This window comes from Grampus griseus (genome assembly GCF_964374135.1).
Source record: "Grampus griseus genome assembly, chromosome: 8".
Taxonomy (NCBI): domain Eukaryota; kingdom Metazoa; phylum Chordata; class Mammalia; order Artiodactyla; family Delphinidae; genus Grampus; species Grampus griseus.
This window is the reverse complement of record NC_139002.1, coordinates 64,671,360-64,698,387: the sequence shown is the minus strand read 5'-3', so window position 1 is coordinate 64,698,387 and position 27,028 is coordinate 64,671,360. Positions and strand designations below refer to the sequence as shown.

General features: G+C 36.0%; 1 protein-coding gene across 2 annotated transcripts in view; it reads left to right on the top strand.

Annotated features, from left to right (window-relative positions):
- TMEM41B (transmembrane protein 41B) overlaps window positions 1–26,802 on the top strand; it is a 30,601-nt gene extending 3,799 nt beyond the window's left edge. For both annotated transcript variants that reach the window (XM_082660236.1, XM_082660237.1), the window contains exons 3-8: window positions 9,835–9,952; window positions 12,089–12,217; window positions 20,888–20,981; window positions 21,628–21,732; window positions 22,874–23,012; window positions 24,438–26,802. In XM_082660236.1, coding sequence (XP_082516362.1) covers window positions 9,835–9,952; window positions 12,089–12,217; window positions 20,888–20,981; window positions 21,628–21,732; window positions 22,874–23,012; window positions 24,438–24,607 — 755 coding nt within the window. In that variant the 3' untranslated portion in view covers window positions 24,608–26,802. The remainder of the gene's footprint in view (window positions 1–9,834; window positions 9,953–12,088; window positions 12,218–20,887; window positions 20,982–21,627; window positions 21,733–22,873; window positions 23,013–24,437) is intronic.
- Window positions 26,803–27,028: the final 226 nt, after the last annotated feature.

Sequence of the window (27,028 nt, the reverse complement as noted above, 5' to 3'; positions counted from 1 at the left end):
TTGTGCTCAACCATCTTGGTATAGGAATGAAGAAAGTAAGCTTGAAACACTGATTTTGGGTTAGATTAGCTATAAGGAAAGAGTGAGGATTCTAATCAGAGGTGCTGCTGCATACACCATGGAGTCCAGGCTGGGCATAGAAGGAAGAGAAGTGAGGAGCCCAACAGAGGGAGAAAATGGAGGTGTTAAGCTCATGAAAGAATAAAGATGATCAAGGAATGGCAAGTTGGAATTTAAAATATCCAAGATAGGGCAGTCTCAGGTGGTGTAAGAACTTAGTGTACCACTGGAAGTGGGTGGCTAAAGTTGAATAGAAATGAAAGTATAAGAACTTTGAGGCTGGGTGAATCATCTAAATAGATGTATCTTTTAGGATTATGAAAAGTTTGCTTGAAGCTTGGCTTAGTCTTCGCTGAATAGGGGAAGTGCCTGAAAGTGGTTGATGATAGTGAGGCTGTGTGGGTTGAATGGTAGCAGAGATGCAGGGCATAAATATCAGAGAATGAGCTTTTATACAAGATAGATAGTGCTCTTTCTTCTGCTGCCTGCAAACATGCTTTCTCTCTGTGTGTTTTTTTAATGGTTAATTCTTTATATTTTATAAAAAAGTTATTTTAACTGTTTAAATTTATACTTGATGATACTACCATTTTTGATTATTAATACATAATTTAAAAATTTTTAAGCTCTTGAAATAAAATTTACTTCCAGAAATGTTACAATAGATTCTTGTAACCATAAAAAACTTGTTAGAGGGAATTCCCTGGTGGTCCAGTGGTTAAAAATCTGCCTTACAGTGCAAGGGATGTGGGTTCAATCCCTGGTTGGGGAACTAAGATCCCACGTGCCGTGGGGCAACTAAGCCCGTGTGCTGCAACTACTGAGCCCGGGCACCCTGGAGCCTGTGCAGTGCAACTACTGAGCCCATGTGCTCTGGAGCCCGCACGCTACAACTAGAGAGAAGCCCACTTGCTGCAACTAGAGAAGCTCGCGCGCCACACAAGATCCCACGTGCTGCAACAAAGAGCCTGTGTGCCACAACTAAGACCCCATGCAGCCAAATAAGTTTTAAAAAAAAAGAACTCTGAAATCCTTGTTAGAGTTCCTGTAAACTGTGTCCTCAGGGGAGATGGGTCTTTTGCTTCCTCCTACCTATTAGAATGGTAGGATTCTGTAGATCTAGAACTAGTGGACTAGATGACCAGTAAGAGTGATTCCTAAAATCTTGTAGATATAAAGATTTTGCTTTTCAAAAGGTATTGATATGAAAGTTATAAGAAATAGAGAGCTACTACAGGGGCATTAAGGTTAAGTTTTGATTTTTCAGGGTAGATATATGCATATTAGAAGTTAGAGAAGAGTTGCTTGTTAGTGGGAAGAATTAGAGATATTCAGTGAATGGAGATGAGATAATTCTGAGAGCGAGATCTGCAAGGAAGTGTGTTGGCATTTGATGCAAAGATAAGGGGAAAGAGGGAAGTGGAGATAATTTCATGAACAGATCTTGAGGTAGAGATTGGGAAGCTCTCTAAAGTATGGAGACAGCCTCATTGGTTGAGAATAGGGGGAAGTAGAATTAAAGGCTTGAAGACTTGAAATAGCCCTTTTGGAGGGTACTGTAAAAGGATTATAGTTTGCCAGTGATAACCTTAATTGACGATAGAAAAGCAGGAAGCATATGAACTTTTAAGCCAGGAGAGCACAATGATCTTTCTCTAGCTGTACCTTTGGCCTGGGAGGAGGTTGGAAAACAGATAATGGGATAATTGAGAATGGGAATTAGTATGATGGAAGATTTGGAGGTTAATGAATGTATAAAGCACTGTTGTGGGTGGCTCTAAATGCTAAATAACTTGTGTCTAATGCAGCCAGAAGGAGGATGCACATTATAAATGTGTATGTTACACATTCAGATGTTGAATCATTAAAGCAAGGTTTATAACCTTTCTTTTTTTTTTGGCTGCACCTTGGACTTGCGGGATCTTAGTTCCCTGACCAGGGATCGAACCTGGGCCCCCAGCATTGGAAGTGTGGAGTCCTAACCACTGGACAGCCAGGGAATTCCCAAGTTTATAACTTTTATCTCTGTTCAGAACTAAATGAATTACGTGCTAGCCTCTAGATTTATTAGAACTATATTAAAAAAGAATTGTGGAATCATAATAGGGAACATTCCCTATTTCCAAGTTTGTGTGAAAGAATGGAGAGCTTCAAAATTGACTCACTTAGTTTTATTGCATTATTAGCTGTTTTCTTGTGTTTACATTATGCTGAGTACAATGCTTGAAAAAGTTTTCCTTTCAGAGAATGAAAAAAATAGGTATCGAGTTAAACTTGGAGGTTAATTTTGTTCAACAAATGTCTATATATTTCATCATCCAACTGTAAGGCAACAAGTAGCAATCAGAGAGATGTGTACTCAAGGAAGGTTTAGGGTGGTGTTCTGTAGTCCAGTTAAGTCCACACCTTTCTCTCCTCAGACTCCTTACTTAGGACTTGTGAATTAATGATGGGAAGAAAAATATTGTAGTTAAATTTTAGAGTTGCCATGCAAAATGTCTTGTTTAATTTTTAATTTAAGAGGACTGTTACCTACTGAAGTCTTTATTTAAATTTTTTTTTATTGGAGTATTATTGCCTTACAATGTTGTGTTAGTTTCTGCTGTACAATGAAGTGAATCAGCTATATGTATACATATATCCCTTCCCTCTTGGACCCCCCCACTTCCCACCCATCTAGGTTATCACAGAGCACCTCGCTGAGCTCCCTGTGCTTTATAGCAGGTTCCCACTAGCTATCTATTTTACAGATGGTAGTGTATTTATGTCAGACCTAATCTCCCAGTTCATCCCACCCTCCCCTTCCCTGCCTGTGTCCACACGTCTGTTCTCTATGTCTGCATTTCTATTCCCGTCCTGCAAATAGGTTCATCTGTACTGTTTTTCTAGATTCCACATATATGCGTTAATATACGATATTTGTTTTTCTCTTTCTGACTTACTTCACTCTGTATGACAGACTCTAGGTCCATCCACATCTCTACAAAGACCCAATTTCATTTCTTTTTATGGCTGAGTAATATTCCATTATATATATGTACCACATCTTCTTTATCCATTCATCTGTTGATGGACATTTAGGTTGTTTCCATGTCCTGGCTATTGTAAATAGTGCTGCAGTGAACATTGGGGTGCATGTAACTTCTTGAATTATGGTTTTCTCAGGGTATATGCCCGGTAATGGGATTGCTGGGTCATATGGTAGTTCTATTTTTAGTTTTTTAAGGAACCTCCGTACCGTTTTCCATAGTGGCTGTATCAATTTACATTCCCACTAACAGTGTAGGAGGGTTCCCTTTTCTCCACACCTCTCCAGCATTTATTGTTTGTAGATTTTTTGATGATAGCCATTCTGACTGGTGTGAGGCGATAACCTCATTGTAGGTTTGATTTCTCTAATAATTAGTGATGTTGAGCACCTTTTCATGTTGCCTCTTGGCCATCTGTATGTCTTTGGTGAAATGTCTATTTAGGTCTTCTGCCCATTTTTGGATTGGGTGGTTTGTTTTTTTGATATTGAGCTGCATGAGCTGTTTGTATATTTTGGGATTAATCCTTTGTTGATTCATTTGCAAATATTTTCTCCTATTCTGAGGGTTGTCTTTTCATCTTGCTTATGGTTTCCTTTGCTGTGCAAACGCTTTTAACTTTAATTAGGTCCCACTTGCTTATTTTTGCTTTTATTTTCACTACTCTAGGAGGTGGGTCATAGAAGATCTTGCTGTGAGTGGTTTTCCTCTAAGAGTTTTATAATGTACAGTCCTACATTTAGGTCTTTAACCCATTTTGAGTTTACTTTTGTGTATGGTGTTAGGTAGTGTTCTAATTTCATTCTTTTACATGTAGTTGTCCAGTTTTCCCCGCACCACTTATTGAAGAGGCTGCCTTTTCTCCATTTTATATGGTTGCCTCCTTTATCAAAGATAAGGTGATCAGATGTGCGTGGATTTATCTCTGGGCTTTCTATCCTGTTCCATTGATCTACATTTCTGTTTTTTTGTGCCAGTACCATACTTTCTTGATTACTGAAGCTTTGTAGTAGAGTCTGAAGTTGAGGAGCCTGATTCTTCCAACTCCATTTTTCTTTCTCAAGATTGCGTTGGCTATTTGGGGTCTTTTGTGTTTCCATACAAATTGTAAAATTTTTTGTTCTAATTCAGTGAAAAATGCCTTTGATAGGGATTGCATTGAACCTATAGCCTGCTTTGGGTAGTATATTCATTTTCAAAGTATTGATTCTAACAATCCAGGAGCATGGTATATCTCTCCATCTGTTTGTGTCATCTTTGATTTTTTTCATCAGTGTTTTATAGTTTTCTGAGTACAGGTCTTTTGCTTCCTTAGGTAGGTTTATTCCTAGGTATTTTATTGTTTTTGTTGCAGTGGTGAATGGAATTGTTTCCTTAATTTCTCATTCTGATCTTTCGTTGTTAGTGTATAGGAGTGCCAGAGACTTCTGTGTGTTAATTTTGTATCCTGCAACCTTACCAAATTAATTGATTAGTTCTAGTAGTTTTCTGGTGGCATCTTTAGGATTCTCTATGTATACTACCATGTCATCTGCAAACAGTGATGGTTTTACTTCTTCTTTTCCAACTTGTATTCCTTTTATTTCTTTTTCCTCCTCTGATTGTTCTAGCTAGGACTCCCAATACTATGTTGAGTAATAGTGGTGAGAGTGGACATCCTTGTCTTGTTCCTGATCTTAGAGGAAATACTTGCAGTTTTTCACCATTGAGAATGATGTTTGCTGTGGGTTTGTTGTATATGGCCTTTATTATGTTGAGGTAGGTTCCCTGTATGCCCACTTTCTGGAGAGTTTTTATCATAAATGGGTGTTGAATTTTGTCAGAAGTTTTTTCTGCATCTATTGAGATGATCATATGGTTTTTATTCTTTAATTTGTTAATATGGTGTATCACATTGATTTGCATATATTGAAGAATCCTTGCATCCCTGGGATAAATCCCACTTAATCATGGTGTATGATCTTTTTAACGTGTTGTTGGATTCTGTTTGCTAGTATTTTGTTGAGCATTTTTGCGTCTATTTTCATCAGTGATATTGGCCTGTACTTTTCTTTTTTTGTGGTATCTTTGCCTGCTTTTGGTACCAGGGTGATGGTGGCCTTGTTGAATGAGTTTGGGAATGTTCCTTGCTCTGCAATTTTTTGGAAGAGTTTGAGAAGGATAGGTGTTGGCTCTTCTCTAAATGTTTGATAGAATTCGCCTGTGAAGTCATGTGGTCCTGGACTTCTGTTTGTTGGAAGATTTGTAATTACAGTTTCAATTTCATTACTTGTGATAGGTCTGTTTATATTTTCTAATTCTTCCTGGTTCAGTCTTGGAAAGTTGTACCTTTCCAAGAATTTGTCCATTTCTTCCAGGTTGTCCATTTTATTGGCATAGAGTTGCTTGTAGTTGTCTCTTATGATCCTTTGTATTTCTGCGGTGTCAGTTGTAATTTCTCCTTTTTCGTTTCTAATTTTTTAAATTTTTATTTTTTAAAAAATTATTTATTTATTTATGTCAGGTCTTAGTTGTGGCATACAGGATCTTTGTTGCAGCATGCAGGATCTTTTGTTGCAGCGTGCGGGCTCTTCGTTGTGGCGCATGGGCTTCTCTAGGTGCGGCACATGGGCTTCTCTCTTTTTGCAGCACGTGGGGTCTCTAGTTGTGGTGTGCGGACTCAGTAGTTTCAGCACGTGGGCTTAGTTGCCCCGCAGCATGTGGGATCTTAGTTCCCTGACCAGGGATCGAACCCTGCATTGGAAGGCAGATTCTTAACAACTGCACCACCAGGGAAGTCCCTCATTTCAATTTTATTGAGTGCCCTCTCTTTTTTCTTGGTAAGTCTGGCTAAAGGTTTATCAATTTTGTTTACCTTCTCAAAGAACTAACTTAGTTTTATTCATCATTGCTAATGTTTTCTTCATTTCTATTTCATTTATTTCTGCTCTGATCTTTATGATTTCTTTCCTTCTACTAACTTTGGGTTTTCTTTGTTCTTCTTTTTCTAGTTGCTGTAGGTGTGAGGTTAGATTGTTTGAGATTTTTCTTGTTTCTTGAGGTGAGATTGAATTGCTATAAACTTCCCTCTTAGAACTGCTTTTGCTGCATCCCATAGGTTTGGGTTGTTATGTTTTTGTTGTCATTCATTTCTGTGTGTTTTTTAATTTCCTCTTTGCTTTCTTCAGTGATCTCTTGGTTATTTAGCAGCGCACTGTTTAGCCTCCATGTATTTGTGTTTTTTACAGTTTTTTCCCTGTAATTGATTTCTAATCTCATAGCGTTGTAGTCAGAAAAGATGTTTGATACGATTTCAATTTTCTTCAATTTTCCGAGGCTTGATTTGTGACCCAAGATGTGATCTATCCTGGAGAATGTTCCATGTGCACTTGAGAAGAAAGTGTTTTCAACTGCTTTCAGGTGGAATATCCTATAAATATCAATTAAATCTATCTGGTCTGTTGTGTCATTTAAAGCTTGTGTTTCCTTATTTATTTTCTGTCTGGATGATCTGTCCATTGGTGTAAGTGAGGTGTTAAAGTCCCCCACTATTATTGTGTTACTGTCAATTACCCCTTTTATGGCTGTTAGCATTTGCCTTGTGTATTGAGGTGCTCCTATGTTGGGTGCATAAATATTTATAATTGTTATATCTTCTTCTTGGATTGATCCCTTGATCATTATGTAGTGTCCTTTCTTATCCCTTGTAACAGTCTTTATTTTAAAATCTGTTTTATCTGATATGAGTAATGCTACTCCGGCTTTCTTTTGATTTCAGTTTGCATGGAATATCTTTTTCCATTCCCTCACTTTCAGTCTGTATGTTTCCCTAGGTCTGAAGTGGGTCTCTTGTAGACAGCATATATATGGGCCTTGTTTTTGTATCCATTCAGCTAGTCTGTGTCTTTTGGTTGGAGCATTTAATCCATTTACATTCAAGGTACTTACCAATATGTATGTTCCTGTTACAATTTTATAACTGTTTTGGGTTTGTTTCTGTGGATCTTTTTCTTTCCTTGTGTTTCCGCCTAGAGAAGTTCCTTTAGCATTTGTTGTAGAGATGGTTTGGTGGTGCTGAATTCTCTTAACGTTTACTTGTCTGTGAAGCTTTTGATTTCTCCGTTAAATCTGAATGAGATCCTTGCTGGGTACAGTAATCTTAGTTGTAGGTTTTCCCCTTTCAACATTTTAAATATATCCTGCCTCTTCCTTCTGGCCTGCAGAGTTTCTGCTGAAAAATCTGCTGATAACCTTATGGGGATTCCCTTGTATGTTATTTGTTGGTTTTCCCTTGCTGCTTTTAATATTTTTTCTTTGAATTTAATTTTTGTCAATTTGATTAATATGTGTCTTGGTGTGTTTCTCCTAGGGTTTATCCTGTATGGGACTCTCTGCGTTTCCTGGACTTGGGTGGCTATTTCCTTTCCCATGTTAGGGAAGTTTTCAACTATGATCTCTTCCAATATTTTCTCATACCCTTTCTCTTTTTCTTCATCTTCTGGGACCCCTGTAATGCCAGTGTTTGTGCATTTAATGTTGTCCCAGAGGTCTCTGAGACTGTCCTCAATTCTTTTCATTCTTTTTTCTTTATTCTGTTCTTCAGCAATTATTTCCACCAGTCTATCTTCCAGGTCACTTATCTGTTCTTCTGCCTCAGTTATTCTGGTATTGATTCTTTCTAGTGTATTTTTCATTTAGTTACTGTGTTGTTCATCACTGCTTGTTTATTGTTTAGTTCTTCTAGGTCTTTGTTAAACATTTCTTGTATTTTCTCGGTCCGTGCCTCCATTCTATTTCCGAGATTTTGGATCATCTTTACTATCATTACTCTGAATTCTTTTTCAGGTAGGTTTCATGTTTCCTCTTCATTTATTTGGTCTTGTAGGTTTTTGCCTCGTTCCTTCGTTTGTAACATATTTTTTTGTCGTCTCATTATTTTTGATGGTTGGGGCTGTGTTCCTGTCTTACTGGTTGTTTGACCTGAGATTTCCAGCACTGGAGTTTGCAGGCAGCTGGGTAGAGCTGGCTCTTGGTGTGGGGATGAGGACCTCTGCGAGACCTCACTCTGATTAATATTCCTGGGGTCTGAGGTTCTCTGTTAGGCCAGTGGTTTGGACTCGGTGCTCCCACCACAAGAGCTCAGGCCTAACCCCCAGCCTGTGAACCAAGATCCTGCAAGCCACCTGGTGTGTGGCCAAAAAAAAAGAACAAAGGAGCAGAACAATAACAAAGAATAAAAAAGAAATAAAGTTAGAAAGATAAGAAATATAGTAGATAAAATACAAATAAAAATGAAATAGCAACACAGTAAAACAGAACCATAATAGCAAAAAGAAAAAAAGAAAAAGAATAAAAGCAGGAAAAGGCCTTGGCTGTGGGGGAGGGGCAGACTTAGGCTGGGGGAGGGGCAGACTTAGGCAGGGGCAGGGCCTAGGCTCAGGACTGGAAAAGCCCTGGGGGGTGGGGGGCGGGGGTTAGGCTCAGCACAGCTGGAGGGGGCCTCACAGTGGAGGCTCAGGCCTGGGGCCCCGGCAGGCTTGCTGGGACCCAAGTGGGCAGGGGCAGTACTGGCCAAGTTCCCTCTGATCCTCTGAGGTTCCCTCCCTGTCCCCACTGATCCCCTTCCTGTGGGTAGGGGATCACAGTGTGCCCTCCGTGTGCCCCTCCTCAGTGCCCACCTCCCGAGCGTGGGAACCCCTCCCCTCCCCCCCCCAGCCACCCCTCGGGGCACTGGTCCCATCTCGCCTCTACTTTTCCTCTCCCCCTCCCTCTCACACCCCCAGGACCCACGCAGATGGAGGGGGCCTCGGAGGGTGGAGGATCAGCCCTGGGACCTCATCAGGCTCCCTGGGGCCTGAGTGGGTGGGGGAAACGCTGGCCACGTTCCCTTCCAATCCTCTGATCCCCTGACGGTCTCTCCCCATCCCCATTGATCCTCTCCCTGTGAGTGGGCCCCTACGGGCGTGGGAACCCTTCCTCTCCCCCAGGCGCCCCTCAGGGGTGCCAGTCCCTCCTGCCTCCACTTCTCCTCCCCCCTCGCTCCCCCCCATGTCCTACCTGGTCGCTCGCAGGTTCCTCCTGTTCCCTTAGGTGTCCAAAGTCCCCCACCATCACCCGGTAGGTGCCCTAGTTGTGAGGAGATGCAAACTCAGTGTTCTCCTACTCCACCATCTTGACTCCGACCACTTGCATATGATTTTTAAGATAACACTAAGATTACCTTGTTGGAGAATGCAAACATATTCTCCCATTCTTGGAGTCACAGACAGAGCCACCCAAAACATTTGAGGTTCAACTATATCCTGAAGCCCTTGGTGTAAAGAGAAAGTGTAACATTCATCAGTTGCATTAGTGAATCTGTGGGTTCTTTCTCATGACAGTTTGAAGTAATTGCCAGATTACCTCATTTTTCTTAAGAGGCCATTCTGCCTATGCTGTTATCTCCCAATATAGATATATAAAATTGAAAGTCAGTGATAGCATTTAGAGCAATGCCCTTTTTTCCCCTTTGGCTTATCAACAAATCAGTGCTACAAATTCTGGTGTTCTGTTTTTCTGTGCTTCTAAAATGCATATATCCCTTCAAAGAACTATGGCCAGTTAATAAACATCAAATATGGTAGTATTTAAAATTTAATGTTACAGTGTTTTGGGCAAAAGTGTGAACAGTTTCTTGGGAGGAAAACCTTTCAGGAAATTATTTACTGGCTTGGAATACTGTCTTCCTCTATATTTATCTTAATTATAATTTTTTTTTTCTTTTCAGAGAAAGCCTGTGCAGAAGCTGGGTCAGCAAGAATGTCGCTTCTTATATTGGTGTCCATTTTCTTATCTGCAGCTTTTGTTATGTTTTTGGTATATAAAAATTTTCCTCAGCTTAGTGAGTAAGTATACTGAAAGAAGTGGAAAATGTCTAGACATTTATAGAGATGAACGTGCATTGAAAGTTCAACTAATTTAAGGAACAGAACTGGCATAATAATTGTATGTCAGCTCTCATGGCTTGTAGCAAGTTCATATTGACACTGTAATTTAAATACTTCTTTCCAAATATGTTTCTTGATTTTCTATGCAAGGTTCTCCTAGCTCTGCTCCTCTAATTAAGGCATCTTTCTAATGGCTATGTTGAAAAACATAGCCACATTAATAAATTTATTGCATATTATTTTTTAATGTTAGTAGTGACCAAGTAAATTTATATTGCAGTCCATAATAGATATTGACCTGCAGTTTGAGAAATACTGATGCTCTTTTTCTCTGCTTTATCCCTTTTTCCATCCCTGTTTTCTCCCTTCCTACTTTTCCGTGTCACCATTTTTTGTCTGCCTCTATTCATCCATTTACTTGCGCACCACATCTCTGTCTCCTAGCTCTTTTTCTCTTCCCTGTTTTATAGAAATGACATGGTTTGAATAGGTACTTTTCACTGTCAAATGCACTTTATAGAAAAACTTGTCTATCTAGTATACAGCCACAATTCCATAACAAAAACCTTGGGAGTGAAACGTATTTCAGAATTTAGAACTTTTCTATTTTGGAAAGATAACATGGAATAAATACTGTATGTTATGTAGTATCTCCAGCAGGATCTGGGGTAGCACCCCATAATCAAATTAATATTTTTACAGTGAAACCTGTATTATAGAAGACTATGAAAAACTGTATATAAGTGTGGGTCAATTTTTGCTGACAGATTATAAAGAACTTTTGGTTTTCAGAGCTTTTTGAATTTTAGGGAAAAGATTATAGACCTGAAACATACTTTATGAGGATTAAATATCCCTGGGTTATTCAACCACAATAACAACACCCTTGGGTAATCATAGATTACATCAGAGACTACTAAAATGTAGTTAGACTTTCAACCAGGGCCAGCTTGGTGTGGTGATGGATAACTGTGAAATGTGATTTCAGGGTATAAGGAAGTTCCTGTTTCCTCTAAATTTCTTTCATTAACACTTTCTTATGCTTGAAATTTTATAGTTAAACTTATTTTTATTTTAATACTTTGATTTCTTACGTGAATGTAAATGCCTTTGGGAGGACAGCATGTTATATTGTTATGTTAATATTAGTATCATTGAATTTTAGATCTTTTCTCTTTTTAATCAAAGGAGTAGGAAATAAAGAGCTGACTGAAGGAGGGAAAGAATATAGAGTGTAGATTAAGGTTGTTTTGGATCCCAATCTGCTCTAAGAAATATAACACTTTCGTATAATAATATGCTGTTATAAATCTTTTATATTCTGCCTATTTCTTTCGGTGTGTGTATATGTGTGAGATGCATGCACACGCCTATAAAGAGCTTTTTTAAGCTTTTAAATTTATAAATGAGAAAACCCATTTTAGTTCACCTGCTATTTTTATAGGACTTAAACAACATTCTATCATTGTTTTGCAAGGTTAGTTAAATTTCATCATGTAAACAAATGGGTACAATAAATGGGTACAATATACATTAAACACAAAGATGATTATTTGGGGCTTTTATAAACAGAACATTCAGTTCCAAACAAGGCACCAAATATAAAGTAAAATTAATAGAAAGTGACAAGTGTTTTAAGTTTTTATCTGAACTTTGAGCTGGGATATTCAAGAAAAGATGTGAACTGTAAATTCATTGAAATTTTTACTTAATTTCAGTTGTAATTGATTATTGACTTCAGTTTATCATGAGGATTACCCAAAATGATGTTCAGTATGTTTTAGATATGCTAACATCAGTGGTTCATTTCTTAATTCAAAATTTACTCCAGTGTTTGAGCAAATGCTTTTTAACCTTTAGTTTGGGTCATCCTGAATTTTCAAATGGATTACATATCTCATGAAATTATATTAAAACATTAAAAAACAAATAATTTATAGACTTTGAACTTAAATTTTGTGAATTTATGCTTAGCATATTACAGATCAAGGCATCAAATCATTTTGGATAGAACTTCATGTTTTGAACTTGACTTTGATATGAATTATCTTGGCAAATCTCTATTTAAAATTTTTTTTCACTTTATTTCTTTAGAGAAGAAAGAATGAATATGAAGGTTCCCAGAGATATGGATGATGCCAAGGCTCTAGGAAAAGTTTTATCCAAATATAAGGACACCTTTTATGTTCAAGTACTTGTAGCTTATTTTGCTACATATATTTTGTATCCTTTTAACTGAAAAATGTTTTCTAGTTTTGTTTAAGAAAAAGGTTTTAAAAGATCTGCTGCTCAGTTATACGTAACTATTTTTCCTTTTAAAAATTTTTAATGCAGTATAACCTTAAATAAAATATTGAAAAATGAGAATGAAAAAATTCTCACTTTAATCCTTTCTCTTCATGTCAGTTGTCATTTCTGAATATTTATTACCAGTTTTTCTATTTTCTGCTTATTTCAGTTATAAACTTTTTTTCTTTCCTTTGTATTATTCAAGATAATCATTTTATTTAGGATTATTTTATTATTTAATTGATTGTCTTAATTTAAATAATAATTTTGAATTAATAATCACCATACCATAAATTTAAAAAAATTCCCTTAGGTTTGAAGATATAATTTGTATTTAATTTTTACTTTTCTAGATGTTGTGTTATGAATCATTTGCTCATGATTTTTTTCTTCCATTTGATGGTTTTCTTGGTAAAAAATCCTATGAGAGTAACTAGTCATGTAAAGGATATGAATTTTTTTTTTTTACAGTTCTTAGTATGTATTTCTTTGTTTTATATAGAAATATATGTTGTATTTTAACTAGGCAGGAAAATTGCTTTATTCTTTCTACATATTTTCAAACTGCCTATGCAACTGGTGATTAGCCTTCCAATTTGTGGACGTCAATTTCTAATTTTTGTATCTTTTATTCTAATCCAACGTATTTTCCAAATCTTCTCAGTTAATGAAAGACATTAACTCTTTTTTTTTTTTAAACATCTTTATTGGAGTATAATTGCTTTACAGTGTTGTGTTAGTTTCTGCTGTATAACAAAGTGAATCAGCTATATGTATACAAATATCCCCATATCCTCCCTCTTGTGTCTCCTTCTCACCCTCCCTATCCCACCCCTCTAGGTGGTCACAAAGCATGGAGCTGATCTCCCTGTGCTATGCAGCTGCTTCCCACTAGCTGTCTATTTTACATTTGGTAGTGTATATATGTCAATGCCACTCTCTCACTTCGTCCCAGCTTACCCTTCCCCCTCCCTGTGTCCTCAAGTCCATTCTCTACGTCTGCATCTTTTTAATTTATTTAATTAATTAATTTATTTATGGCTGTGTTGGGTCTTCATTGCTATGCACAGGCTTTTTCTAGTTGTGGCGAGTGGGGGCTACTTTTCCTTGTGGTGTGCAGGTTTCTTATTGCAGTGGCTTCTCTTGTGGAACATGGGCTCTAGGTATGCGGGCTTCAGTAGTTGTGGCATGTGGGCTCAGTAGTTGTAGCTTGCGGGCTGTAGAGCGCAGGCTCAGTAGTTGTGGTGCACGGGCTTAGTTGCCCCACAGCATGTGGGATCTTCCCGGACCAGGGCTTAAACCAGTGTCCCCTGCATTGGCAGGCGGATTCTTAACCACTGCACCACCAGGGAAGTCTCTGCATCTGCATCTTTATTCCTGTCCTGCCCCTAGGTTCATCAGAACATTTTTTTTTTTTAAGATTCCATATATATGTGTTCGCATACGGTATTTGTTTTTCTCTTTCTGACTTACTTCACTCTGTATGATAAACTCTAGGTCCATCCACCTCACCAAATAACTCAATTTCATTTCTTTTTATGGCTGAGTAATATTCCATTGTATATATGTGCCACATCTTCTTTATCCATTCATCTGTCGATGAACACTTAGGTTGCTTCCATGTCCTGACTATTGTAAATAGTGCTGCAGTGAATATTGTGGTACATGACTCTTCTTGAATTATGGTTTTCTCAGGGTATATGCCCAGTAGTGGGATTGCTGGGTCGTATGGTAGTTCTATTTTTAGTTTTTTAAGGAACCTCTATTCTGTTCTCCATAGTGGTTGTATCAATTTACATTCCCCCCAACAGTGCAAGAGGGTTCCCTTTTCTCTACACCCTTTCCAGCATTTATTGTTTGTAGATTTTTTGATGATGGCCATTCTGGCTGGTGTGAGGTGATACCTCATTGTAGTTTTGATTTGCCTTTCTCTAATAATTAGTGATGTTGAACATCCTTTCATGTGTTTGTTGGCAATCTGTATATCTTCTTTGGAGAAATGTCGGCATTAACTCTTGATGTTGTAAAGGTAATCATTTTCCTTTTCCAAATCAGCTTTCTGAAAGGCATATTAATTATTTTGTTAATTCTCTCAAAATATTTCTATTCTTGCTTCCTCTCTTATTTCCTGAATTTCTTTTGGTTTTTTGGACTTTTCAGCTAAAATTTTTTTCTCATAAAATTCAATAGCATTTTATTTTCTTGGATTTTTATTGGATTAGATATTATGTATTTAACATATAGATGTTCCTGTATTTACCTCCTTATGCAGATGTTTTGAGTGTATACTTAAAACACATTGGACCAGTTATTCCTGGCATAAACAACTTAGTGACAAGTACGGTTATAATAGCTTTTGCTGCTAATACAAACATTACTCCTTTACCCAACTGGTGAAGATAACATTTATATTTAGGTAGTGTGCTATGTGTGGGCACTTTGTCATTATCCTCCCTATTTATTAGAAAAATTCAAATTTGGGGGTAATTTGAAGAATGATTATTATGCACCTGTCTTTCCACAGTTCTTTGGAACAGTTATTTGTAAGGTAATTTAATTATATACTGACTGTTCTAAGAAATTCACACCTGCTGCCTTTTCCTACTTCCCATTTCATCACTTATCTGTAAAAACCAAAGTGTTAGGCTTGTAGGTTATTTTGCATTTATAAACTTTAACCATAAAAAATATTTTCCCCAGGGCTTCCCTGGTGGCGCAGTGGTTGGGAGTCCGCCTGCCGATGCAGGGGACAAGGGTTCGTGCCCCGGTCCGGGAGGATCCCACATGCCGCAGAGCGGCTGGGCCCGTGAGCCATGGCCGCTGAGCCTGTGCGTCCAGAGCCTGTGCGTCCGGAGCCTGTGCTCCGCAGTGGGAGGGGTCGCAGCAGTGAGAGGCCTGCGTACCATTAAAAAAAAAAATTTTCCCCAAATAAGAAACATTTGGTTCAGCCCTTTCATTTGTCTTTTGTAAGGTTTTTGTGAACATTTTGTGAATGAGGCATATAGTTTCTATTTACTTTGGAAAGTCATCTTTTTCTGCCCCATTTGCCCCCTAGCTTTGGAAGGATTCATAGCTGAGGGATAAAGGGGATACCCATCCACAGGGCCAGAGAGCCAGTTAGCATAAGTGAATCTAGATCATCTATGGCAGAATAAATGTTGTAGCCTAGTTGTCTTAATATCCATATGTAAATTAGTAGAAAAAAAGAAAGTGACTTGTAGAAAGTGAATTAAAAGTATAGGAATAGGGACTTCCCTGGTGGTGCAGTGGTTAAGACTCCACGCTCCCAGTGCAGGAGGCCCGGGATTGATTCCTGGTCGGGGAACTGGCTCCCACATGCATGCAACAACTAAGACCCAGCACAACCAAATAAATTAATTAAATAAATATTTTTTTTTAAAAAAAGATAGGAATAGGTTTATTATTATAAAATACATTTGGTTTAAATTTTTCAATTTTAAATGAATCATTGGTTAATATTGTCAATTCAGCAGGTTTTATTGCATATGGTTACTATTTGCTTAATAATTAAGGTATTGTAGTGATTCTGCATTGTTTTAGATTTTTAAAAAATTAATTTATTATTTATTTTTGGCTGCATTAGGTCTTTTGCTTTGCACGTCTTTCTCTAATTGCGGCAAGCGGGGGCTACTCTTCATTGCTGTGGCTTCTCTTGTTGTGGAGCTTGGGCTCTAGGCATGTGGGCTTCAGTAATTGTGGCACGTGGGCTCAGTAGTTGTGGCTTGTGGGCTCTAGAGTGCAGGCTCAGTAGTTGTGGCGCACCGGCTTAGTTGCTCCATGGCATGTGGGATCTTCCCGGACTAGGGATCGAACCTGTGTCCCCTGCATTGGCAGGTGGATTCTTAACCACTGCACTACCAGGGAAGCCCCTGTTTTAGATTTTTTATAGGATAATTTGTTAAATCTATATATTTTCTTATAATTTTCTGTTTATTTTACACTCTGGAATCTTAAGCTCTGAGTGTTAAAAAGGTACTTTTTAAACTCAGTGAACAAAAGAGAAGACTTATCTTTGGGCGTATAATAAGTACAGCGCTCATTAATAGAAGTATAATGTGAGCTACATGCAGCTTAAAAATTTTCTAGTTAGCACATTAAGGAAAGTGAGAATAAATTAATTTTAATTAATTTTAATACATTTTACTTGAACTGAAATGTCAAAGATATCATTTCAACATGAAACCACATAAAAATTATTACTATTTCACATTCTTTTTTTTGTACCAATTCTTTAAAATGTGTATATTTCACACTCATAGCACATCTCAGTTCAGACCTGGCACATTTTAGTGTCTCTTCCCCACAGCCACATGTAGCTAGTAGCCATTGTATTCAGCAGTGCAGTACTAGTACTTTCATTGGTAATACCTATTTCAAACTCTTGTATGTTAATTACTTTTTACATTATAATTACTTATTTTAACTTTAGCTTTCATCCATTTAACCAGAAAGTACTAATTATATGCTAAGTACAATCTAGTGTTTTAAGCATTCAAAACCAAAACAACTATTTCCATCTGGAATAATGGGAATTATGGGTAGAGATACGGTATAGTCATTCTAGACAAAGCAAGTCTAGATCAGAGCTTATAAGCACAGGGCATGGTTAGGAAGTGATCAGTAGTCCAATTTTGTTGGTATATAGGATGTGAGAAGGGGAGGATTTGAGAAATAAGTTTAGGAAGGTAGGCTAGACATTGCACTCAGATTGTAGAGAAGTTTGAGTACAGGCTAAGGAATATAGAATATTGATTTGGTATTGGATAGTCGTTGAGGACTTTTGAGCTGTGGATGACAAAAGAAAGGATATTTTTAAAAACGAATAAAAATGTTTACCTATGGAGAGAGATGAAACAGGGATGGAAGTGAAACTTCTCTAAGTGTATTTTATTGTATAGATTTGACTTTAGAACCAAATAAATATTTCACGTAATTATAAAACCAATTAAATCAAATTGAAAAAAGAAACAGAAATGTTAAAAATCTAAAGTAACCTCACACCCGTTAGTAGGATGGCTACTAATCAAAAAGAAAAAAAAAACCAGAAAGTAACAAGTGTTGGTGAGGATATGAAGAAATTGAAATCCCTGTGCACTGTTGATGGGAGCATAAAATGGTTTGGCTGCTGTGAAAAACAATATGGCATTTCCTCAAAAAATTAAAAATAAGATTCAGCAGTCCCATTTCTGGGTGTATACCTGAAAGAATTGGAAGCAGGGTCTCAAGAGATACTTGCACACACATGTTTATAGCAGCATTATTCACAGTAGCCAAAAGGCGGAAACAACTCAAGTGTCCTTTAATGGATGAATGAAACAAAGTGTGGTATATACATACAATGGAATATTATTCAGCCTTAAAAAGGAAGGAAATTTTGAAACATATTACAACATGGATGAACTTTAAGGACATTATGCTAAGCAAACTAAGCCTATCACAAAGATATGCTATATGATTCCACTTACATGAAGTACCTAGAGTAGCCCAATTCATAGAGACTGAGAGTAAAAGGATGGTTGTCAGGGAGTTGGGGGAGGTGGGAGGGGGGAATGTTATTTAAGGGGTATAGAGTTTCAGTTTTGCAGGATGAGAAGAGTTCTGGAGATTGCTTGCACAACAGTGTGAAAGTACTTAATGTTATTGAACCATACACTTAAAAATGGTTAAGATGGTAAATTTTATGTTATGTATATTTTAACAAAATTTAAAAAAATTAAACAATCTAAAGCAAAATGAAACAAATTTAACAATATATTGAGTTGATGGGGATTTGACTATCTAGAAGAATTATTTCAAATTGTTTCCTTGAAAAAAGTAATTTGGCTGTGTGTCCCTTCTGGGATAAATCTTAAGGACAAAAGATTTGAAAGAAATCTTAAACTATTTTCAGTTGCTATATTGTTCTGAAATTTTAAAATATGTGATATTAATGTATCTAGTATATATATATACACACATGTGTATATATATATGTGTATATATATATACTTAATAGTATGTAAAGGAAATAGCTAATTATGTTTATGACATTAAGAACCAAGATTTTTCAGTGTTAGAGAAAAGAAATAAAAATCTATACAAAGCTGGAAAGTTAAGGTCAAATTATATCCCCATGCAGAGAGAATGGCTTTGTTAACACTATAAGGTAAATGACAGCGGAATGATATAGGTATAAGTATAACTGATTCACTTTGCTGTATAGCAGAAACTAACACAACATTGTGAATCAACTATACGCCAATAAAAATTAATTTTAAAAAAATGACAAAAGAACATATTAAACCACCCTAAGGGATACAATAGGCAAAGTTCAGAAATTGTTAAATCCTGCAAATGACCCAGTTTCTTCAACAAGACCAAAAAAAAGAACCAAACCTGTAGTTAAGTGCTGTGGAGAGCAAATACCATGTGTGGACCTTTTTTGTCCTGATTTGAACAAACCAGCTGTCCAAAAAAAAAAAAATTAAGACTCTCTTGGGAATTGTGAGCACACTCAATAGCTACTTATGATAGGAATTTTGGTTAATTAATCTCTGACAATGGTATTATAGTTGTGTTAAAAAGAAAAGGAATCCTTATCTTTTAAAGGTATTAATGTAGTTGTACATGTAATGATATGTCTTGGATTTGCTTCAATATAATCAAAGGTAAAGTATATAGAGAAAACCAGATTGGTTGTATGTTAATTGTTGAAGCTGTATATGGGAATATAGGGCATCATAATACTAGTTTCTCTACTTTCATATGTGTTTGAGACTTTCCATTAAAAGATTCTAAAGAGCCCTGAAATAACTAAGTTTAAATTTTTAATGGAGGCATCCAGTAGACTGCTGGGAAATTTGAGACTGGTATTTGATTAGAAAAGTTGAATCAGAGAGAGAGAATTCAAAGTTATCTATCATCTATCTATCTATCTATCTATCTATCTATCTATCTATCTATCTATCTATCTATCTGTCACCATATGCTTGAAGCCATGTGTACATCCATATACATGGAAATGACTGAATTTATCAAAGAAAAGTGAGAGATTAGCTAACAGAATGTTAGGGAAATCTCAGGTTTGAGGGTGAGGAGAAGAGAAAAACTAGAGAAGTAATGATCTGTAACACAGAAGAAAAATACAGTTCACTGGAGGTGAGTTTTACACTGAAGGATGTTTAATCCTATGCAAGGGTCAATAGAAAATTCTTACTGAGAAAAAGTCATTACTTTTGTCCAGGAGGGGGTTTCAGTAGAGTGAGGGATGGTTAAGCCAGGTTGCAAGGGAGGCAGTGAAGATGAGAGGCAGTAACTGGATAGGATACCTTGCTCAAGGAAAAGCCTAGGTTTTCTTTAGTGTGTAGGCATCTGAGTGGTTTTATACAGAAAGGATCTGTGCAAGAGCAAGAAGTTAAAGATAAAAGAACTCAGGAAGAAGGAGATTGAAACGAAAACAAGAGTAAAGTGGGAACTAGAGGAAAAAAGGAAGGATGGGTAAAGATAGAAATTTTAAAGTAGAAGGGAGAGATGTTGAAGGAATTCACTCAGTCTGTCTGACTTACAAGTAAATCACGTTATGGGTGATGCAGAGGTCCAGGCCAAAACTAGGAACTAGAGAGACGCAGGAAAAAAACATAATTCTGTTTTAAAAATAAGATTTGTGACTTTTACTATATTTTGTAACCCTTATTCTTTTTTAAATGAGTAGTAAGTTGAAGTAAATGTCCAAAATTTAAATTAGAAATAGTAATTATTATACATTATATTGTACCTGTATTTCCATAGAAATCATGTTTCCTAAAAATATTTGAGAGTAAAAATCCAATGCATTAGGGGCTTCCCTGGTGGCACAGTGGTTAAGAATCCGCCTGCTAATGCAGGGGACCTGGGTTCAAGCCCTGGCCTGGGAAGATCCCCTATGCCACAGAGCAACTAAGCCCGTGCGCCACAACTACTGAGCCTGCACTATAGAGCCTGCGAGCCACAACTACTGAGCCCACGTGCCACAACTACTGAAGCCCGTGCGCCTAGAGCCCGTGCTCCACAACAAGAGAAGCCACCGCAATGAGAAGCCCGCACACTGCAACAAAGAGTGGCCCCCGCTCCCCACAACTAGAGGAAGCCTGCGCCCAGCAATGAAGACCCAATGCAGCCAAAAATAAATTTTTTTAAAAAAGAGCCCTTTTTAAAAAAAAAAAAAACCAGTGCATTAGAGAAGCATGTCATTTACAAGATTACTGAAGACTTCTGTTCTCTTTCTTTTTTTCTGCCCCGTGTCCCCCCCCCCCACCCTTCCCCTGAAGTGCCCAGTTCCTCTCTATCTGGTACACATTCAGTATTTGTCTTTGTTTTCTCTTAGTAACACACTCTAATTAGCATTGATTTACGATAATGTTAGTAAATGGTTATAAAGGTATTGCAGCTGTAGAATCATGTATTTTTTAAACTTTGGGTATAATTTTACTTTTTTTAAATACTGAAATATGGATATAATCTTATTAACATCTAATTTCTGTATTGATACTTTTTTTCTGGATTGTTGGATTTGTGGTTTAAAAATTCATTTAATTATGTTTTAATCCTTAACTTAGAAGTTAACAGCTTGCAAACATTTGCTATTCCAGGCTCTATATTTCTCAGTATACTCTCAGGGTTTCTTTATCCCTTTCCACTAGCCTTATTTCTTGTTTGTTTGGTAAGTATATAAAATGAAATCGGGAGACTAGAAAGAAATAACTTTAAATAGAATGATGGGAATGCAGATGGCATCCTAGTCCCACTAGTCTCTGGAAGCATAGACTTATTAGTTTTAAAAGGGGGTTAATGTTACAGTAATATCTGTTAAGTCCCTCCATAAGGAGATGTTATAGTTTGGCTTTTTTCTAGAACAGGGTTATCATAGACTTAATTGCATTTATAGGCTCTGTTGTAGGCTTTGCTTTCTATACTGTTTTGTAATTCAAATAGTCCAAGAATGTTGGTGGGCCCAAGGAGTTAAGTCCCATGGCAGGAGGTAGTGTTTTCAAGCATAGGAATTGAAAAAATATTGCTCTTGAAGTTTTATTCATAGGCTAATGGCTAACATTAACTATTTGGATATAGTCACTAAGTTTAATCACAAGTGCCAGTTTGTTTTAGCTGGTCTCATTTTAGTTATAATTTGGTCAGAGAAAGGACTAGATCAGATGGGTTCTTCTGCTCTGCTCAAGAGATGTTACGCAGAGTATCCACCCCATACCCCAAAAGAAAGAAACTAGTTGAGGTTTGCCTTAGGTGAATATATATCCATGTGAATAAGATGGAAAAGTACAAAGTGCTTATGAGTTCTTGTTATTTTGTAGTGTTCTGGACTCGGTGCCTCATTCTGCTATATGCTCTCCTATTTAGTTGGGAGGCCAGTTGTCTATAAATACCTAACTGAGAAAGCAGTAAAATGGTCACAGCAGGTAAACATGTATTTTTAAATTATTTGATGTAATTCTTTGGCTACTTGGGGGGGTCAGTGTATAATATCTACATAAATTAACTCAGACTCAGGGCTTCGATAAAAATGATCTTTTGAAAATTAAGTGGTAGGCAAATAATGAATGTTAATAATTTCAAATATGATGTTTTTGTAACAGTCATCTTAATTCTTTATTCCTAATAACTTCAATCAGAGCACAGAAGTCAAAGTGTCAGTGTAAAGGCATCCATATATTTAGACACCTCACCTGTTTTGTGTTGATGCAGGATGCTGTCAGTGGGTCTCTGAAAAACTTGCATCAGCCAACTCTTTTAATGCATTTCATCAGTGGGAAGAACTTATCTTCCGTTAGGGTCTCTGCAAAGACTAGCAGTGATAAATAGAAGGTCTACTGCCCAGGAAAGTCTAGCATAGTATTGCTAAGAATCTTATTCTTATAAAGAATCAGAAGAAGCAGACTATTAAATCAGAGGAATTTTAGAAATTTACCCCTTTGTTTTACAGGTTAGGAAATTAAGAGAAATTAAGCATTTTGTCCAAAATCATAATCACTATTTGTGTAGCAAGATCTAGGAAGTATAAACTGTAATCAGTGCTTTTATTTAGTCAGCTAAATGTTTCTATATGCTTGTTTAACCTCATTTATCAATGATGAATGAATTCACTCATGTGAAGTACATTAACATAAAGATTATCTGAATTTTTAATTGGAGGCCAGGTTTATTGATGTACTATACTAGCCCTTTATATTACAGGACGTTAAAGGCATTAAAAAGTTGGTCATTTGATATCTATCTTATATATAGTTATAAATTTAATTTTGCCTTTTTAGGTTTAAAATGTTGTTGAGCCATATTATCTAGGCTGATGTAGAGCCATCTTTAGTAGTATAACATTACACTCTAAGCACAATCTTAAAAACTTTCATCTGATGTTATTTAGCTCTAGTAATGAACATTTGATAAGCAGTTCATTGTCATTTTCAAGCTCCTTATTTGATCATTTCTGTTGGGTAAATGCTGAGCTATCAGGGATAAGAATTTGAAATAAGGTATTTTATAATCAGTTTATTTTCAGGCTTGGCTTTATCTTGATCCTAACTTGTTTCTTTCTTGTGACAGGTTGAACGTCATAGAGAGCATCTCATTAACTACATTATATTTTTGAGAATAACACCATTTCTGCCTAACTGGTTTATTAATATTACATCTCCTGTGATAAACGTGCCATTGAAAGTTTTTTTTATTGGCACTTTTCTAGGTAAGCCCTCTGGTTCATGCTGTGTTAGAACTCATTGTGTACATGTCTAGCAGTGTCCAGCTGGACTAGATTTTGTGCTCTTTGCAGGCATGCCAGCACCATATATAACTGGTGGGCACAGAGCCTGGCCCATATAAATAGATGCTCGGAAATGTTTGTTGGATTGTGTTGATTTAAATTTTTTTTTTAAACAAGAGCACTCTCTGCTGGATATTTTTTTAATCATGTAGAATTAAGCAGGACTTTTTAACTCCATTCTCTCCCTCAGTGGAGAGAAAAAAAAAATTTGAAGATGCCTTTTTTGAGTACTTTCTCCTTTGTCTTCTAATCAGGTACTGAAATACTGAACTTTAATTTTCAATAGAAAATTGATCCTATCTTTTTATTAACATAGAACTTATTATGGGCATTACTGAAAGTTTGAGGGAAAGCAAGGATGAACAAGAAGTTTCTTGCTTTCAAGGAGCTAACACTTAATTTTGAAATTAATCAGTGGGTATAAAGATTCATTTATATATTTGTGAATTCTGGTAGTTCTTTAGTAAGAGTATTCTGCTTTTCTTCCAAATTTAAGGTGAATTGTTTAGATACCAACAAAATGAGCAGATTCCTCAAGTATTGACTGTCTGTTAAAGCTTTACGATAATACTTAATTTTTTATTGCTATTTTTAGAAAAATTTATAGACAGACTTAAAAATCTTAGCAGGTTCTCTATAAAAGTGGGAAAAAAATCTTAGCAGGGGTAATTTTGGATTTTGTAAAATAATATTACACTTATAGAATCAGAAGAGAGAATTTTGTACTGTCTCCTTATTTTACAGATGAAATACCTAGAGATAAAGTTAACTTCAGCTTTGGCTAAAGTAATTTTTCCAATTTGTTCTGGCTTTTAATAAAATGTGGCTGTTCCACCATGCTTTTGTATAAACTGCTCTTTTTACTCATATATTTTGAGTATCTTTCCATTTCTGAGTATCTCCTACCACTCATTTTTAAGTACACTCTATCAAGGGTGAATGACAATTTACTCAATCTTATTTTTGAAGACTTAGATTGTTTCCAGATTTTTATTATTATAATTCTTTGATGAGCATCCTTGAGACTAGATCTTTGTTCATATACATTAATATTTCCTAAAGTTGAAATTGGTGGATCATAGCACATTCATTTTTTAAGGCTGTTGATAAATTTTGTAAAATTATTTTCTGGAGACTTTCCTTGGGTTTTTAAATTCATTATCCTTAAGCGGTGATTATGAAAGACTGAATTCTTTATATGGAAATAAACTTGAGGGGCTTTAAATTAAATTAAAATTTTCCAATTGTAAATCACTATATTCTTAGAAGAAATTGTATACACACAGTATTTTAATTTTTAAAAATAATTGATTATTTTTTACCATATGTTTTTACTTTCTATTTTAGGTGTTGCACCTCCCTCTTTTGTAGCAATTAAGGCAGGAACAACATTGTACCAGCTTACAACAGCAGGGGAAGCTGTTTCCTGGAACTCAGTATTTGTTCTAATGATTTTGGCTCTTCTTTCTATTCTGCCAGCCATCTTCCAAAAAAAACTAAAGCAGAAATTTGAGTGAATAATCCTCTGGGTTTTAGTTTTCCTATCATCATCATCATCATCATCTCTCAGGATTGGCAGGTTTATGTGTTAAAATCACCTCTTCAGTAAATGAAACAGGAATTTGTAAAATAAAATTTCCTATCTGGTGGTTAAAATAATGTATTTAAGTGGCAAAGGAGAGAAGAAATAAAAATGGAAATTGGTATACCATGAAAAGTGCTGTCAGTAGTTATGATAGACATCTCCTAAATTACTATTCCAAGGCTATAGATAATAAATGCAGCAGCATAGTAGGAAATTCTTGACCCAACTGATTAACTCAATATATTTCATGAACTGGCCGTAAATACTTACCCTTGACTTAATAATTTAATATTTTTCTCTCTATTCCATACTATAACTAAAATAGGAAAAGCAAATACAAAATTCAAAAGCAAAGATACAGTATTGCTGTTTTGACTAATGTCAGCCTTCTTTCAGAGCATAAACTTGAAAACTAAAGCTCAAAAGAGATTTACATTTTCTTCCTTTTTACCTTTGAGGTAGTAGACTTGTTTTGAAGTTGCATCTTAGTGGACTACTGAATTTGGAAAAGATATCAAGTTATATCTATTTAGTGAATTTTATTTTTGTCTTCTGTTCTAGATTATCATGGATTGGTCTGAAATTTAAAATTCTGACCAGTCTGTTTTCATCTGTTTCCTAGCTTTCAAAATATTTCCACTGTGCATATACAAAATGGCAATGACATGATAATTGTATCATATTGGTGTTGATAATTTATATTCAGATAATATTTTGTTACACAGTTCCCCTTTACTATCTCAAAAGGGTATCAAAAAAGCAAACATTCAAAGTATGCAGTTTTTAGATGTTAGATTAATTATGTTACTTTATTATTTTGAAACAAAAGCAGTGTCAGTACAGCACTCAAGTAGTTGAATATAGTTTATTTGTTCCAATGACTGTAAAATTTACCTCATTTATTTATTGGTCTGGTCATTAAAGTATGTATTATGTAATTATCCTTTTTTATGCATGATACATAAGAATGCCTTGTTTCATTTCTAGTGATGGCTTTTTTGTTTGGGGCTGCTTTTGATTAATGCAGTTTCCCTATTTAGGGTTTTTACTTTTTATATCAAAGTAAAATTAAATTCTCATATGGTAACTACTATTTAAATAGTCCTGGAAAAACTAAACAGCTTTTTGCTGCTTGCTTAACGGTAATAGCCTCGATCGCTTGATTCTAGGACATAGAGTAAAGTACTCTGTCAGTTTTACTTTCACCCAAGACTGTCATGTTGAAAAGTACTTTAGCTGTGGAAGAAATCCTTGTATGTTTTTATTGTGAGAGGTATGATCAGCCTCAAAGCCAGTTTCTACTACATAATGTGGACTGATTATTTTTTCTATTGCAGTATTAACAAATGGATTTATTGTAAATACAAAAAAATATATTAATTAATATACTATTCTTATGTCACCTGGACTTTCGTGTGAAATTATTTATTGTTATTTCTAGCAAGGTTTTCTTCCTTTCTTATTGACCAGAGACTGAGTGATAAAGCTTTTGTTATTTTTACAAACAAAACATAGCCTTTTTGGACAGAGCTCACTAAATATTACTGTATAAAATGTAATTGAGTAAATTTTTATCAGACTTTTAAAAATAAGAGTTTGGACTCAGGAGCAGCCTCACTATTCCATTATGTATATATTGTACTTACTCTATTCTCAGAGTATTTTCCCTATCCTTATCATTGATCCTGTCCCTTTGCTGATTATTTTTTCTGTTAGAAAACTGTAGTTGTCACTTAAGGTGAGATATATTTTCTTCTCCCAAGAGAATAGCCAGTCTTTCCACATTCATCATCATTGTCTGTCAAGAAAGAACCTTCAGCAGGCTGAACTCTAAATACATTTGGTGGCCTATATTCATGGATTCACAGACTTGGCCTGATGCCAGATGTAGATTCAAGCTTCAGCCACATCTTGAAGACAGCTACATAGTAATAACCACCAGAGGGCAAGTATGTGTAGTGGGGAGGCGAGCAGGCTAACTAGGAAGTTGACACACTGAGACTGTTCACCTCTTAGTTAATGGCCTCTCTCTGGAGCTCTATTACTTTGAGTGTAATATTTCTAAAACACTTAATAAATGTAAATTAAAATGTAAGAATAAATTGTACTGAAAAACTTAAATGTAGCACTTGGGATTTATTTCATGGAAGTATTTGTATTTAAAAAAACTTTCACTGAATAAAAATATTCTTTTGAAATTCTGTGCACATTTTCACCTCTAAGAACAAAGAAATTGTTTTTTAAACCTTTTATTTTTATAGTTGGCTTTTGAGAATCTTAAGGCATTTAAAATTTAAATTGTAGAGGTAAGTAAGTACAGGTAAACATTTATTTAAGTATCTGTATATATAAT